This window comes from Thalia democratica, chromosome 7, assembly GCF_965202585.1.
Source record: "Thalia democratica chromosome 7, ktThaDemo2.hap1.1, whole genome shotgun sequence".
NCBI classification, from domain to species: Eukaryota; Metazoa; Chordata; class Thaliacea; order Salpida; family Salpidae; genus Thalia; species Thalia democratica.
In genome coordinates, this window is record NC_139171.1 from 64,700,936 (window position 1) to 64,719,080 (window position 18,145).

Genomic DNA, 18,145 nt, shown 5'->3' on the forward strand with positions numbered 1-18,145 from the left:
GTACAAATCATCTGAATAATAAACTTTATGTTTTTAAGTCTATATAAACTACACAGTTTCATTTAAAGTTTTACTTGAAAAAATAAAAGGACTGATATTTTTTATATAAGTTATTAGAAAACTTTATTATTAAAGTTTTATTAGACTTTAAAATTTTTACATAAATTTTTGTTAAGCCTAAAAGTCTAATTTTAATTTAAGTTTTTTTGTAATTATATAATCTGTATTTTATAAAATCAAAACTGATTCTTCTTAAAAGTTTTCTATTTTACTTAAATATATTTTTTAGTAATTTGATTTAACTAAAACTCATAATTATTTATTCTTTTATGTTAACTTCATTTAACCTCTTACTATATGACAAAAAATATTTAATGCACAATTTTATTTAAATAATTTCTTTATGTAAGATAAAAGCAAACCTTAGAAACATGTAATTTTATAACTTTACAAACAATACTTGTTAAAACTTAAAAAGTCAGGCTTGAGTAGCTTTAATAACTTCATTGAATATAAATCTGGCAACTATTATTAGAACTTCAATGAAAACTCAGAAAAATTATGAAATTCAACAAATCTTACTAAATCAATCTATTTTTATGTTTTCCTATCAAACTTTCAAATAAGTTTTTGCAATTAGAAAATAACTGTTATATAAGTTAACATGTAATTTTTTTTATGCATTTTAGTTTTTTTCTTTTATTCTAACTTTTAACAAAACTCAGTACAAATTTCAATAAAAGCTAATTTGAGTATAAAATTAAGATATTATAAAATGTAATTAGTGAAGATGATAAGTCTTGAACACTTCTTATGTAAAAAGTCACACATAAATATATATTCAAGTTTTATTATTGGAATAAAAACCCATATAACTGAACACGTTTTTATAAAGTTTAAAAATAACAAAGTTGTCAATTAGTATTTGATATAGAACTATTTTAAAATATTAAAATAGGTAAACGTGTTAGTTATGTGTATTATAACTTAAGTTAATGATTTAGTTTTACCTAGTTTCTGTTAAGCTAAGTTTTATTATGTGTAATAGGATATCAAGTTGCACTTGATTGCTGATTAGATTTGGTTCAAAGTTTTGAGCTAAAAGTTCATTCAAGCGGTTAAGAGAAAGCTCGCAATGTCAAATTTTATACTGATGCAAGTTTAAAACAGTTGAAAAATGAGAAAATAAAGTGCAGACCATAAATTACTGATTTAATTTTTGCAAAAAAATTATAACGCTGTTATATAAATTAGCCACATAAAGCATTGGGGGGATACTAGCCACAGCCTGCTGCAGTAAACGTTAGATTATTATGAAGAATAGACATTTATATTGTTTTGTTGTATTTTTTATTTTTTTTGTTAGTGTTATTTTGATAAATATTTCTTATTTACATTGTAAGTAATTATATTTTTTTTATACATTCTTATAGTATATTATTGCTACATTAAACCTTGTGTAAAGGTTTTGACCACCTTTAAAGTGTTTCTGACATTTGTTGTTCTTTATATATTTGTTAGTGTTTGCAATTGTGCTTTATATAAAATATGTTAACTCATGTCATGCCTGTTTTTTTAATAGAGTAGCCCTAAGTATTATTTATTATAGCATTTAGTTTAAGTTAAGTTTATGATCTAAAGGTACCTACATCCATAGGTTACATATGAATATAAAATAAAAAAGGGGATGATAAATATGCAAACTATTTACAAAAAAATTGTGCCATACATCTTTTTTCATTCAACCTTTATAATTTTAGTATATTAAAAATTTAAATCAACATCTATACTGTAAAAAATTATTAAGTATTTGAAATTAGTCTTTATAATGAAAATAAAAGTCAAGTTTGTGTTATCTAAACTGTTTTTAGTACACATTTAAGTGTAAAATTTTTTTTTTGGGACGTTGTACCTTTATGATGTATTGTACAAAACTTTATTTAAGTAAACTTGACATTTTATTAGATTTTTAACAATTAAAATGAAAAGAAGTGCATTCCAACAACATGAAGTCATTTCAACTGAATATAATCAGAATGAAATTGATTTAAAGAAAATAAAACTTGAAGAAGTATCACTACCACCAAGGAACAATGTTGACTTTCGGACATTTTGTAAAAATTCTGCAAAGAAAAAATTACAAAGTTTCAACAAATCTGGTTAGTAATGGTTTAAAATAGTTACTTATGAGTATGTACATGTCTTTTAGTATTAATTCTAACTATTTATAAATAAAATGAAAATATATATAAATACTTGATCAATGTATCAACTCTATCATTTTATTACTATTTGAAATTTAACAAACAAAACAATAGCTACAAGTATATATAATTTTTGATTAAATAAATAGCAATGTTTGTTTTATATCCTAAAATTCTTTTTAAATAAAAAATTTCAAAGAAAAATATTTTCAAATATTTTAAGTTGCTAAAAATTCTATAATCTAATTTTAGGTAAAATAAGGAATAACCGATTAAAGATGATTTCGATGGTCAAGTCTAGTTTATTGTTTTTAGATGAAAACAGTAAAAATAAACTATGCCAAGTTATGAACAAGAAAGTAAAAACTCATAATGCTGCAACTTATTATCAGCTATCTAGACTTTTCTACTTACCAAGTCTTTATAAAAATATGGTTAGCTATATAGAACGTTGTTTTGTACTGGTTATTGAAACTAAAAGCTTTCTAGAATTAGATCTCAGTTCCATCACAAGAGTACTTAAAAGTTCTAGTTTACAAATAGATTCAGAAGTTGAAGTTTACGATTCATTAAAAAAATGGTTGAGTTACAACATAGAGGAACGTAGCAAGTTTGCAAAACACTTGTTATTAAAAGTTCGTCTTAATCTTTTATCAGATCACTGTTTAAAATACCTCTTAAATGAGTCTACATGTATTTCTACGAGTGATGATTGTGTTGAAGTGTTTAACAACAGAAATAGATTTTATCAGTTAGATTCTACAACTTGTAACAAAACTAGATACTGTAGTCAATCAATATGCAATGTAATTATTTGTGGAGGACTTAGTTTTTCAAGAGATAAGGCCATTTGTCAAGTGAAACGGTTTGATGAAAACATCAACAAAAGACTTTCAAATCTTCCGTCAATGTTAGCAGAAAGATATACTTCTAAAGCAGTTTATCTTAAAGGAGATATTTATGTTTTTGGTGGTTTTGATAGTAATCTCAGTCGTATAAAGTCCGTTGAAAAATATTCACTTAAGAAGAAAACCTGGAGTAAAGTAACTAATATACCTGATGAACGTCAAAACTTTTGTGCTTGTGCATTTATGGATAAAGTTTATATATTTGGAGGTAGTAATCCCGAACCTCCTCAAACATTAAGTTCTTGCCTTCAATTTGACACAAAACAATTGAAATGGAAAAAAGTTGCAGAAATGAACGAAATGAGACAAAGCGCAGCATGTGCATTATTTAAAGAAAATATTGTTGTTTCAGGTGGATATAACAACTACAATATTACAAACACAGTGGAATCATACGATGTTTTTGGTGATACTTGGAGACCAATGCCAAGTATGATTGAAAGAAGACGAGATCATAGTTTATTTCGTGTTAAAAGCAAGTTATTTGCGATTGGAGGTGCAAATTTAAACACGAATTGTGAAGTTTTTGATAAAAGTAGCAATATGTTTGTCACACTTATAACTCCTATATTCCATTCACCTTATTCGACAGCTGTTTTGGTTGGGAGTAAAATATTTGTTCTTCATGACTTTATGGACCGTGTACTATGTTATGATGTTGATAATGATAATTGGTCGGAAAATTCGTGTAAAGCTCTTCAAAGCATTTCTGATTACTCAGCTGTCAGAGTACCTTTATATTAAGCATACACTGTGTAATTGAAAATGATTCTTAAAAAATTATTTAATTTAAAAAATTCTAGTTATTTAGGTTTTAAATGTAAAGTTTTTTTAAGTGAAATTTTAAGTTGGGATGTGTATTATTTATTGCACACTATGCTTACTTGTTTTATTTTTATGATTCGTTCTTGAATCAACATCAAATTACATGAGTTGAGTATAACTCAGTAACTGGACTATAATTTCGTAAGGTTTTTAAACGACTTTTTAGCATTTTTTTTGTCGTTCAATAAACTATATATGCTTAAAAGACGATTTAATATAATCTCAAGTTCTTCAGATTTGTTTATACACGTGTCTTGACAATTATATAACTTTTCTTTAAATATACATGTATTTTTGATATTCGTGCACAAATATTTTCTACTTAATGATGCGTTTTAGTGTTTAATGGAAACAAATTCATTTAGAATAGTACGTATTGTATTGTGTGAATATTTATAAATAAATTTATGTTATTTTTTAAGACGTGTTATAAAGAAAATAAACTAATGACTACTAATTATTTCATGCTGATTTATTGACAGTATTTTTATATTGTAACAGCTTAGTTATTTATGTAACTTTAAATCACTTATTTCCTTAAACGTATGTGTACTCTTTCGACACAATTTTTAAGTACTTTTTTGTATTTTTTACAAATTAGTCATTTTATTTATAAAACTCTAATTTTATTTTTGACAAACAGATCAATGTTAATTGCTTTAAATTTTAAAGTTATTAGTGGTAGTTGAAGCAATCTTTGTAAATTTATTTGATTCCCTTTTGACGGCTTGATTGTTTAGAAAATAAATTTTTTAAGCATGCAGCAGGCAAAAACATATATTACTACTATTAGTTAATTTTCATACATGTAACTTGTTTTTGATAAGTACTAAAAACTTTTAACCAGCATTTTTTTTCTAAGTTTAAGAAATATTTTACTTTATAATGTTGTTAATATATTTTTATGATTCTAGAAAAACATTTTAAACATTTATTATTTTAATTAAAATTCGATAACGAAGTTTCACCCAAAATTTGGACCCTTAGGTCTGCAAAGTAAAATATGATGAATATGGATAACTCAATAAACAGTGTAAAATAATTAATTTAATCAGTTTATAATTTTTTAAAAAATCAATTTGCAATTATTCAATGCTACAGATTATTTGTAAACTTTTAACAATTCTTCTACTCTTTAAAATTATTGTTGATTTAAACAAAAATAAAAAAAATCATAAACAATCAAAGTACTTTATATTTAAAAATAATAATATTTTCATTATAGTTTTAGATGCTTACAGCAAAAATAGCTCATACGAACTCAAATCGAAAATGGCATTTAACAAATAAAAGTACTGTAAAGGTTAATAACAAAAAACAATTAATAAAAATTCGTTAAGTTCTAAGATACAGTTTTCTAAAATGCGGGCAGGTGTAAAAAGGTTCTCATCTTTTAATTTAATTGCCTTTTTTTTTCGTTAGCCAGTGCTATTTCAAATTTCCGGGTTGTAAATTTTACAGATTTTACTTACGTTTTTTAATTTCTAAATCTTATGCATAATGCTCCATTTAAATTTGTACGTACGTTTTTGTTTTTTAATTTCCAAGTGTACTTAAAAAGTTATGTTCCTTTGTTTTCTTTGTTTTTTACGTCGCTAAAAAGCGTACCATCTCTTTTTAAATGAACCTTCCGTATACTCTATTTACTATTTAATTTCGTTTTGTGTAGTAGTTATTGCCTTGTATACTACATTCACTTTTAAAGACTTACTACTTAACGGGCTGGAATTTTTTCTGAGGCAGTTGCACATACTTTTGTCTTGACTTTTTCTTACAATTTGTTCTGTTTAGTACCTTCTTGGTGTGTCGCCTCATAATGACTTAAAATTTTCAACACAACAGTAGGATGATTTGCAGTTTTTTATGTTAGAAATATTTTCCATGGTTTTTAAAATATTTATCAATTAGCTCTGAGAATTTTTCCAAATATTAGTAAAAACTGGTTGGCAAGAGGAGGTTTAAGAACATAATTTTTCTTGATTTTTTTAGATTTATAGGTTTGGTCTTCTTTTTGTATCCCAGTTCGTGTTTGAAGTAAAATTGGCGTAGAACAACTTGGTACTTATTTTTTTTATTGTTGAAGTTGTTTGGTCTGTGGGCAGTCTATTTAATCTTTTCTTTATCGTTTTTTGTTGGTTTTTTCTCATTTATATCAAAGTTATCGGTCTTTTTTGTACATTTAGAATATGTACTTACTTAAACGTTATAGAAAACAACCTTAATTAGAAAAAGAATAAAAAAAATATTACTTAGGAAAGTTCAACACTACATTTACTTTATAAAAAAACAAAAAAGAATCTATTATTAAAAAACGCTCTAAAAAATCGAGTGTAATATATCATTCATTACGTAATGTCAAAAAAAGATAATGATCATTTTAAAAATTTGTATTAAAAGTACTAAATACATCTTAAATAGTTATCTTTGACGCGGACTAAAACGAAAATAGTCTAACCCTTTTAGGACCTATAGATAAAAACAAAACATAATTAGCTTGTACAGCAAAATTAGAATCGAAAGATTAAAAATTTAATTAATAACTACTTTAAATTTAAGTAAAACGTAGTTAAAAATACATTTGTCATTGTAAATTTATGTTTAAGAAAAGGCAATTAGTTTATTTAAATTGACTATCAAAATACTTACATACATTATTGAAAACATATTAAACTTTTTGATTTACTTGTTTATTATGAGTTTAAATAACAATTTTTTTAGCATTAAAAATCTTTTTTTGTCACTCAGATGAATACATAAATGTAAAAAAAAAGATCGGAACTAATTCATAAATACTATAAGTATTAATGATAAATAAATAATTATTTAATGATTTTCTATTTTTATTAGTTTGTTATTTTGTATTATTGATTTATCTATTTTGAAATTGTACTAGTAATAAGTAGGCCAAATATGTTGAACTAAAAACAAGTTTATAGGCAAAATACCAGTGGAGTAGAGTAAAAGTAGATAAATAAACGAATTTCAATAACACATTTATATTTAAATTTAATTAATTTTCTTAATCAAATTTAATTAAAATAACAATTTAAACCGTTAGTATTGCATTAGTAAATTCATATTTCCAACTTTCGTCTAACAACATATATACGTTAAGAAAAAGCTGTTAAAAAAACCCATGAAAGATTTCAAATAGAACTTAATTTTGTTGCTTAACTAATTAAGATGACCATAACTTAAGACTTGTTGCCATCTAATTTGAAAACTTGTGTCCGAAATTTGTAAAAAACGTTCTAGCAAAATTATCAATGGTTATGAAAAATACATATTAAGCTTAATATTGTTAAAAGTTGGTTTAAGATATATATATTTTGTTAAAAACAATTATTAAAGTGCAAAGTATGACGACAAGTTTTGATTTATTTTTAAAAAACTTCTATACTTTTGTATAGATACAAATATCTTTAAATACTTATAACACAACAAAAGTTTTTTTTTTAATACTATTTAGTCTGTAACTTAAATCGAATACTTCAAATTTTATTGATATTTAAATGTTAATAAATAAAATCTATTAATTTTAAATAATTTCAAATATTATCATTTATACTTAATTTTATAAATAAAACTATAAGTATTTTGATAGTATTTAAATAAAATATTTAACAAACTGTTTAAAAGAATTAATAAAATTTAAACGTTAAATGTACTCTATGGTACAGATCATATTATCATGTAAAGTTACCCATTCTGAAATAGTAAACAGAAAACATTATGATGTAAAATCTTATGGTATTCTATTGCTAGCAAATTATTCATGGTTATTCATTAATTCTAAACTTTTAACATTTCTTCTGTTCTTGTACATATTCTTGTACTAGATTGGTCCGAGTTTATATTAAATTGTTGCACTAATGTTGTCTGAATTTAAACAGTGGAACTTTGACTTGTCTGAGTTTGATTTGTTGCATCAAAGTTGTCCTAATTTGAACAATGGGAATTTGACTTGTTCGTGTTTAAATTGTTGCCTATAAGTTCTCCAAATTAGAAATTTTAGATTTTAAATTGTCAAAAATTAAATTTTCGCATTTAAGTAGTCCGAATTTGAATTGTCCGAGTTTAAATAATGGAGTTATCCGAATTCGATTTGTGGGAGTTTGAATTGTCTGAGTTTAATTTATTGCATTTAAGTTGCCTGAACTTGAATTGTGGAAATTTGACTAATCCGAGTTTAAATTGTTGCATTAAAATTGTCCAAATTTGAACTGTGGAAATTTGACTTTATCAAGTTTAAATTGTTGCATTTAAGTTGTCTTAATTTGAACTGTTCAAGTTTTACTTGTCCGTGTTTAAATTGTCACATATAAGTTGTCCAAAATTTAATTTTCATATTTTGAATTGTCGAGTTTAAAATGCCGCATTTAATTTGTCTGAATTTGAAATTTAAGAATATGACTTGTCCGAACTAAAAATGTTGCATTTAAGTTGTTCGAATTTGAGTTTTCGGAATTTGAATTGTCCAAGTTTGATTAGTTGGTATTTGAAATGTTGGAATTTGAGTTGCCCAAATGTGAATTGTTGAGTTTGGGTTGAAAGAACTTGATTTGTCTGAATTTAAGTTGTCCTAATGTGAATATCAAATTTGGGTAGTCGGAACTTCATTTGTCTAAATGTGAGTTGTTGTACTTCGAGTATTAAGAAATTTAATAGTTGTGCACCCCACTTTAATTGAGTAAGTTGGAATTTTAAACAAGCCTTAATTGAAAGCAATCAAAAAAAAAGATGTGTTTTTTAAATATATATATTTTTCAGTTTAAGATTAGTTATAAAATAAATAATTTTGATCAATATAGATTACCTATTTTAGATAATGTGTTTCTCATAAAAAGTAAATAAAAACATTTTTTGTATGACTTTTAAAATTAAATTAAATATAAATTTAGATGAGGCTTACAGACAAAGCTTTTCAAATTACCGTTGTTCAACTACTTATCTTCAGTTTTAGTTCAAAAAGGTTTTACATTCATATATTTTACTGAGCCTGTAATTTGTTGTTAGTTTTAATGAAGACACCTAGAGCTTAAAAATGTTTATGTTTCGGAAGAAAGTGCGTGCATATAAATAACAAAAAATTAAATTCAGTTATTGTAAGTGTTAACTAGTAATAGCCTAAAAAAATAATTTATAGTTAAGTTCAAAACTATAAAAGCAGTAATCAACTAATATCGGTAAGAAACTGATGTTAGCAACACTAGTAATTGATAAAGTTACTAGTTTATAAAACAATATTTCTAAAGTTATTTGAAAACTAAGTTATAACAAAGTAATGATATTAACATATCAATTTCTTATTTAAAGCGTGTGAATAAATATGGAATTTTTTGTAACAAAAAAAACAACGATAAGCTTTCTCAAAACAATTTTACCAATTCGCAAAACATTTATTCAAGGGAGTTAATTTCATTCAGACGCGTATATATCAGCGTTTGTCTTCCAAGTACGCGTTAAAGTTAGTTATTTTATTTACTGCAAGGCATTTCAACAAGCTAAGCTCAATTTATAGTTTCGAGAATTAGGAAAACGTCTACATCGCGGAGTTGATGTTAGTATTTTATTTAATTTTACAATTGTTAATACTTTTTATAGATTTTTTTTGTGTCGTTATTTAATAGTTTCGTTCTTCAGAACTAAGAATTATTATTGAAATTAAAGTAAATTTCATTTATTTAAAGTGGGTTTTATTCATAGCTTAGAGATGAGTTTTGTAACTTACTACTGTAAGCATATAATTTACTACTCGTAAGTACAGCAGTCAGTTAGTAAGTTACTGGAGACCACGTATATAATACATAAACATAAACCAATATATAATATAACCTATTTAATTATAAAAATAAAAAGAAACAGTTAAACTTCTCGTCGTTTAGAAATGATTATGAACTTTTCTTTAATTTGTTTTTTTTTTTTGTAAAAGTGAAACAGTTTTTACTATCCAAACAAATAATTTTTTATAACAAAACTACTCGCAAAGTAAATTTTTCCACTCACTTTGATACCAGTTGATAAATAATAGATGAAGTTAATTTTTTTTCAACATGTCATATGTTGTTTACATTAATTAAAAAAAAACTTATTTTAATCTAGAAGAATAAAAATGTTTTACATTTAACTTTATGAAATAAAACAAAAACTTTTTAAAATACATTAACACTAACTAAACTGAGAGAGAGAGTTTAAAATGTTTTGAAATATATAAATCAAGGCAAAAAATAACTAGTATTGATATATATAGTTATATAGAACTTTACTTTCTTTTAAGCATAAAAATAAAATTCAACCATAAATCTACGTTCACACATTTATTCAGTTATACTCTTTTACGTAGCGCTTGCAAGTAAGTTTATAAAGTATATCAAATATTTTTTCCGTGTTAACTAAAATTTTTTTGAATTACTGGTTCTTAAGCATTTAAAAAGTAAAAGCAAATAAAGTAAGTTAAGTTATTATGACAAGTATAAAAGTACAACAAAGTTTAAAAAGTTCGAATCAGTATATTGATTCCGTTAAAATCATATGTAAAATTCATGTGTATCCACATATATACTTCGTGCAAAAGTGACCCGTCGTGCAAAAGTATCTTTAAGCAATTTTGTGCGCTCGTGCAACTTAATCCCCTCGTGCAATTTAGACAGGTACCCATAAATTCTTTTTTTACTTAAAACAATAAAATTGTACTTAAAATATATTTTAAGTTTAAAAACATTCAATTGTGTATTTGTAATAGAGTTTTGTATATAAACTATATAGTTTAGCATAATTATTAATTTAATTAGTGCAACTTCAAATATATTTTTTGAACTAAAGAACACTATAAATTTTGTTGCATAAAAATTATATTTAGTTTCAACCTAGAAAAAAACATTGTAGATTGTAAGAGTTACCATGAAACGAAATACACCTAAAGAAGTCCTAGCCTTATTAACTGATAACAAGCAGAATGTGACTGGTTTTAAGATAAAATGAATAAAAGAATTAAAATATTTAAATATTTTGTAAGCATACTGCTAAAGAATATTTTCGAGCTTATGATAAATGTAGTAATTTTTTGTTTATTACAACGTATTTTTTAAGTAAATTTGTCAAAATGCTAACAGTTGTAATGTAAATTGAGCATTAAGGCGATTGAAATTTTGTTTCTACTGAGTGAATAATTTCACGCACGAGTAAATAAAGGAGTCATTTTATAAGAATGGTATTAATTACCTAGTTTTAAAAACTTTTAGTAAATCTAAAAGGTTTGTAAATATACTACTTAGTATATAAACTATATTATCTTATAAGTACACAACACTTGAGGTTGAATGAAAGTATAAAAATAAACTACAGGTAAACATTTTTTTCTTGGCTGTTTGTCGTATAAAAAAATATTTCTTAAGACAAAAACTACAAAACAAAAGCAAGATTATGGTTTTGTTTTTCGACTACCAAACAAATATTTTTGTAAACTTATAATAAGTTTAAGGTATAAACTAGTGATCTACCGAATCCAAAATTTTGGATTTGGCCTGAATTTGGAATTCCAAAAAGAATAGTTCAAGGGGCTAAAAATACATACCTAAGTAGATTGTTAATATTGGAACAAATTATTGTTAGATATTGCAGAAATGAAATAAATGAATAATTTATATAAAAACCCGGAAAAAATCAATCGATGATAAGAAATGAATTTTGAGCACGTTTGATGTTGTGAACTTGTATTCATCTTTGTCGATAAATCTAGTGACTAAAGCTCTTGTTGAGGCTTTGGAATTGTGCTCGGAGTTTAAAACACCAATGACTTAAACTTAGTAAGTATCAGGAATATCTCTGCGTAATAACTCTTTAGTTTTCAAGAAAAATATTTCAAACAAAAGAAAAGAATTATAACAGGTGATAACAACTCTGTTTTTATAGCAAATATTTCATTGCACTACGACTACATAATGATGAAACTTACAAAATTAAAATGCATTTTATCATTTTTATCTTTCTATCTTGAAATCTGATCGTATGTGTATCTTTTTCTGTAACTGCTTGATCTTCTCCTATCCTGATGATGGTTTCTTTATTTGCAATAACCATTACTTCTATAATTGTTTTGTTGAGGCTTTTAGTGCCTATCAAATTGCTGGCTTTAACTTTGCCATCTGTTTAGAGCGTACTTGGACCCCTGGATTGGTTTGCCGTTCAGGCCTGATACGTTTGAGGCCTCAGACATGTTCTTATATCCCATACTAATATTGAACTGGACAACTTCGCCTTGTGCGACTGATCTTAATAATTTACTAGGGTTGTTTTTGATAATGATATATTTATATGAAAAGGAACTTATTGACTAACGGTCAAACATGAACATTAGGTGAAACTATTAAAGAGAAAAATAAGAATAGCTTTGTTTTCTCACGTACAAATACGTGTATATGTTTTAATAATAACTTGTATTTTTTTACTTATTCAATTATAAGACTTAACTCATGATAATCAACTATCTATAGTTATTATAAAGGTTACAAACATAGGTTATGATTGGTAATTTTAATGTAAAAATTAATAGTTAAAAATGTTAGCGTGGTTTTGTATTTGAAAATTCATGTTGTAAATCACCAAAACAACAATCATAGTTCGCAATCATTCATTAATACATTTGAAAATATAATTAAAAAAACTATCATTGAATGATTTGTATATTTTTTCGAATTTTTGTTTTAGAATAACCAAATAGCATTCAAACTGTTTACTAAAAAGTGCAACTCTTGCTTAATATTATTACATTTCAGGTTTATTAATTTTTCTTTACCTTGTTTTTTTTTGAAGTAAAGTCTTAATAAGTTAGTTTTTGTTAAATATGATTGTTTGAAACATTTTTTTATATTTTAATTTGTATCACACGCTTGATAATGTTAGTCTAAGGAGAAAATTAGGCATCTTCAACCGCTAGAGATATACGAAGTAATTTTTGTTATGACTTTTTTTATTGTTAATATCTAAAAAGGAATAATTTATTAAGTTATTTTGCTATTCATTTTGATATCAGATAGATGTTTCGTCACTTTTAAGTACGAAATATCTACAATGGTGTTTATTAGTATTGTAAGTACTCGTAAAGCGTCTGTAATTAAACTAGTTCAATAAACAATAAATAATTATATCAGTCATAGTGTAAAAATACGGAGTGTTTTTTTATTCTTCAAAGTAAACAACATTTTATTCAAATCCAATATATGGTTCTTAACTGAGCACAATATCAAAACAAAAATATTAAAACTTACACCTTTTTATTCAAAATACATAGAATGACGATTTTAAATTTAAAAAGGCATTTAAACAAAGTTAAAATAGCTGCAAATTGCTAAGAAGTAACAGTTTGTTAAAAAAAACACATGCTTTAATCGACAAGACACCAAATATAGTATTAATAATGAAAAGCTGACACAACGAAAAAATAGCATAAATTTGACGCTTCAAAGTCGGCACATTCTTCTTTTCTTCCGTTTTTCGTTGGCAACTTTTACCATGACTTCTTGGTGTGACTTTTTTCCTACAAGACTTTATTCATTTAAAGCAGCCTTAGACAAATTGCTTTGATAAATATCGTTGTTCTTTCCTAAAACGTTTGCGAAACCAACGAAATTTTTGCTTAGTTCCTTTGACTCGAAACAAGCTGTATCAAACACTTGAGATTGTGAATTAAGAAATAACTCATCAAACTTTTGAACTAATATTTTTTCAAGACTTTTTTGTTCTTCGGTGTTAAGCTCTTTACAAAACTGCATGACTACTTTTATTACGGGAGATTGATAGTTGTAACATGTAGGCCAGTACTTTATTAATTTTGAAACTATTTGAACTCGCTAAAACTTGAAAATACTAAATCAATTTGAAAAACTTCTAAAAATATCGAAAATGCTTTCTTGTCCTCTTTGCTCTCAATCCAAGTTTTCAACTGAAATTCTCTGTACAATGATTGATTTATTTGCAATAAACAGCTCTATCAGCAAAAAAACTTGTATTATTACCTTATAAACAGAGCTTGTCTAAAAAAAGACAACTTTTTTAGCATTTCCTAGCATAAGTTTTACTTATATAAATTGTTTACGTGTTTAATAAAATATTACCCCAACTATTTAATATAAAACCTATAACCTAAAAGTCAATTAAAAATAAAATATAATTAAGTAACTGTTAACATAAAGATGCAAACTATATAACTGTTGTATTAACTACTTTCTCTTCAATAAGTATAAAATTTGAAACAAATAAATACACTCTTGTTTATTTTTGAGATTTAAGTTTTTCTACGAAAAATACAAATAACAATAAAAACTTGATCTTGGCATACACCTGTCTTATAACATATTTTATAAATTTGAACAACTTTTATAAAATTATAAAAAAGTAAAGTATACACATCAGTTTGTTACATAAAATACTAAACTAACTGCTTAATTTTAAGAACTCAACTATTTACTTAAACACAAAAACACTTTTGATTCTAAATATATGCTAAATAAAATTTTGTGTATATATTAAAGTTTTACTATGGAAGAGTCCTTGCTCAGATCATCAATACTTAAAAGCATACAAAATCTGCTTGTTCAAGTAGTGTACTGTTCAATATGTTAATAGAAAAGTTTTGCAGTTTTATTAAGGATATTTTACTAATTTATACCATATGAAAGCTTTGAAAAACAAGGAATTTTGTAAATTTAAACTGAAAAAATCTGACTTTTTTTAAATTTTATCAAAATTTCCTAACTTTTCCTGACTTTTGTCATTTAAAAATTTTTTTTTCTGACTTTTGTCATTTTTAAAAACAATTTTCTGACTTTTTCTGACCATGTGGCAACCCTGTGTTTTAGTCTACATTATATAAATCAAACTAGACAGCTCCTACAATGTATATTTTATATAAAAAACCATAAAAAAATACTATAAAAACTCTACATCTAAATGCTATTTTCCATGACTGTCACATATCTTTTTTAGATTTATTTAAGCACTGACGAAGTCTTTGACCGAAACTTAGTTTTCAAAATAAATTTTTGAAAGAATAAATATAAAAACTCTACTTTAGAAACATAAATAACTTTTCTTATATGTAAATAAGTACAACTGAAGAAACAAAGTTTAACAGAACAATACTGATAAAACTATAACTTATGACAATTTAAAATCTTTAAAGAACTCTGAAACAATTTAGTATTGTTTGAATTATACATTTTAAAATAAAACTATAAAACAAACTACTAAGTTTGCATGCAGATTTTACTAAAAAACAAATGTCTAAATTCTCATTCTCCAGGTCTTATTAACAAATCTATGTCATGACAATGATTACATTGCCTGAGATACTTGTGTTCTGGTTGACTGATTTTTAACACTCAACATTCAAACAACTTTTGAAGTGTGTCGGAATTTTCTTTAAAATTAACAGTATTAAGACAAGTATGTATACAATAAATAATTACTTAAGATCAAAACGCATAAGATTGAGTCAATTTTTTATATTAATATCTAACAGTCTCAAAGTACCTTAAAAAGTTTAAAAATGCTAATATATACGGAAAATTATTGTAACTCAAATATTAAACCATACAATGCTGCAAGATTAATGTAACTTGAATTTTCATTTATTTTAATTATATGTTAGTCTTTTCTTTTATGTGACGGAAATCCCCCAATATTTGCTGAGTCAGCATAAAAAATTAAAGAAATTTAGGTTTTAACTAGATTTTAATATGTTTGGGTAAGGTAAGTTAGGTTTAAGGGTATAAATAAAAAAATATTTTTTAGGTAAAGTGGGTTAGGGTTAAAGGTATAAAAATTAAAAAAATTAAAAAATTAATTGATGATTTAGCAAATATTTGGGGAAACACCTTTGCTTTAAAATCGCACCAAGTATATTTAAGAACATTTTGAAATTTAAATATTTGTTAAAATTTGGAGGGTAAAACTTACTTTAAAATAAGAAAATCTGTAAAAAGAAAAAAATATATATCTATAGTAATATAAATTAATAAATAAGGTTATAGTTTATAAATTCAAAAAACTAATTACTAAAAAATATATATTTAAATGAAACCAGAGAGTAAGTAACATTTGATTATAGAAAATGTAACATTTAACTTTTAGTAATTTTAAACTTATTTTATTATAAAAATTAAAGTAAGTATTTGTCTCTATATCAGTTTGCATATTGTTATTAGAAAAAAAATCTTTACTCTATTCATAGTCTAAAATAGATTTTCCATTTAATTATAAAACATACTTAATAAAACCAATTGTTAATTTTTGACATCTTTTAAAATTTTTATTTTAAACGTTTTATTGTTATACTGTTGTCACTTTTAATTACTTAAACTTTAATATTATAACAATATGTACAAAATTGCTCCACGTAACTACTAAAAAATATAAGTTTTGTGTTATTTTTAATTAATTTATTTCTTAATATTTCTATTGAAAAAGCTTGTATGCCCAAAAACCGTTAATTGAATTACACTTAAATTGATTTTTACTTTTTAATGAGTTCTTAATTTCCTGAAATACTAACTAAAGTCTGTTAAACATTTTCTCAATAGAAGTTCAAGTGAGTCTAACACTTTTTTTCAAAGTGTTTATAACTAAAACATCTAAAGTTCAAGTATGTGATAAAAACTAGGAGTACTGGTACACTCAAGTTTATTTAAAACTAAAACCTTAAATGTGCTGCTTTACTTAAGCTTAGTTAATTTTAAACTAGTGTTTTCCAAAGTAGGCCAAGTGGTACTCTGGGGGCATGGCAGATATTTTGCGGGCAATGAGCAGCAAAGGAGACACAAGGGGCCATGAGATCATAATTTTAAATTTACACAAGATATTTCTGAGTTGATGATGAAGAGCAAAAAAGGGGTCTTAGGTGTTCTTTTGGTAGTTTTTAAGTAATCTTACTGAAGGGGGCCATGGCTTTCTTAATTTTTTAAAGGGGCCATGTGAAAAAACTTTGTGAAACTCTGATTTGAATTATATGGCTTACTCAAGCTGGATTGAAGCTAAAACCTTCGGTATACTTAAGCTAAGCCAAAACGGGTATGCTCAAAACTGACTAAAAAAACCTCTGTTATACTTAATAAAATTCTTAGTAAAACTAAAAACTCTACTATACTCAAATATGTCTTTAGCTAAAACCTCTAATAAAGTTAACTTGGCTTAGATTAAAATATTTGTATTATCAAGGTAAACTATCTTAAATATTCAAATACAAACGTGTTTCTGATTAAAACATTATTTAATAAACAAATCAAATAAAATCTGTACAAGGATATGAAATACTTCAACGAAACAAATAATCAAGTTAGAAGTACGTACAATATTTGTGAAAATTTTATTTATTTTTTCATGATCAAAAAATAATCTTATAAGATTCTGACTTTAGTAACTTAGCAATTTAACTAAATTTAATAATTAAACAAAAAAAAAGTCGCTAAAACAAGTAATTGTAATTAATTATTAAAAAAAACAAAGCTTTATAGTTTATTTATTGTTACTTTAACTAAAAATTTAAATTTTAAGCTACTTTATTTTTCTATTGAAAATAAGAAGAATAATTTTTAGAATATTCTATGGTGACCAGACAAAAGTCTCCATGGTTGCATTTAGTTAAAGGCTTAAGTTCTTGAATCACATTGAAAGCAATAAGTTGTTGTAAACTAGCTGACGTCACAGAAAACAAATATTTATACTTATTGTAGTCTAGTAAGCATTATTTTTAGATAATTTTTAGTTTAGTTTTGAAAGTACTATTTTATTATAATTAATACAAAGCATTAACTTGGTCTTCAAACTTATTTTGTAGGAATCATTTAAGTAGATAGTTGTTAATTTTTATTTTTCAATATGGTTTTAAAGCTCTTAGTTTTAACACTTAACTGGTATTAAAATTTTTTTATTGGAAGATAAAAAAAAATACTTATCAAAAATACTGTGTAAATTACTTTAATATATCATAACGGAATACCCAGTTTCTCTGCTATTCCATTTAGTTGGATATCAAAAGTTATATAACCAGTCAACCGAAAAGTAAATTTACATTTTTTACAAATAGCTATGTAAACCAGCCACAGTGTGATAGCAGTGAGTAATAGTCAAGTCTTTTCAGATTTTGTTCCGGAATTGTACTTAACTAGTATTTTATTTGTTAAGTAATGTATAGTACTTATGTGTTTCTATGTT

The 18,145-nt window shown here is 24.9% G+C and overlaps 1 protein-coding gene across 1 annotated transcript; it reads left to right on the forward strand.

Moving 5' to 3' along the window:
* The first annotated feature begins 1,981 nt into the window (after positions 1 to 1,981).
* Positions 1,982 to 3,856, forward strand: LOC145841710 (kelch-like protein 7). Its single transcript, XM_082949061.1, has 2 exons — positions 1,982 to 2,159; positions 2,694 to 3,856. Exons 1-2 carry the CDS (start codon positions 1,982 to 1,984, stop codon positions 3,854 to 3,856), a joined length of 1,341 nt encoding a protein of 446 aa, XP_082805187.1.
* The last annotated feature ends 14,289 nt before the right edge of the window (positions 3,857 to 18,145 follow it).

Coding starts and splice junctions, on each gene's coding strand:
- LOC145841710 (XM_082949061.1), top strand. CDS start 1,982: ATGAAAAGAAGTGCATTCCAACAACATGAAGTCATTTCAACTGAATAT. Junction 2,160..2,693: donor ACAAAGTTTCAACAAATCTG/GTTAGTAATGGT, acceptor AAAGCTTTCTAG/AATTAGATCTCAGTTCCATC.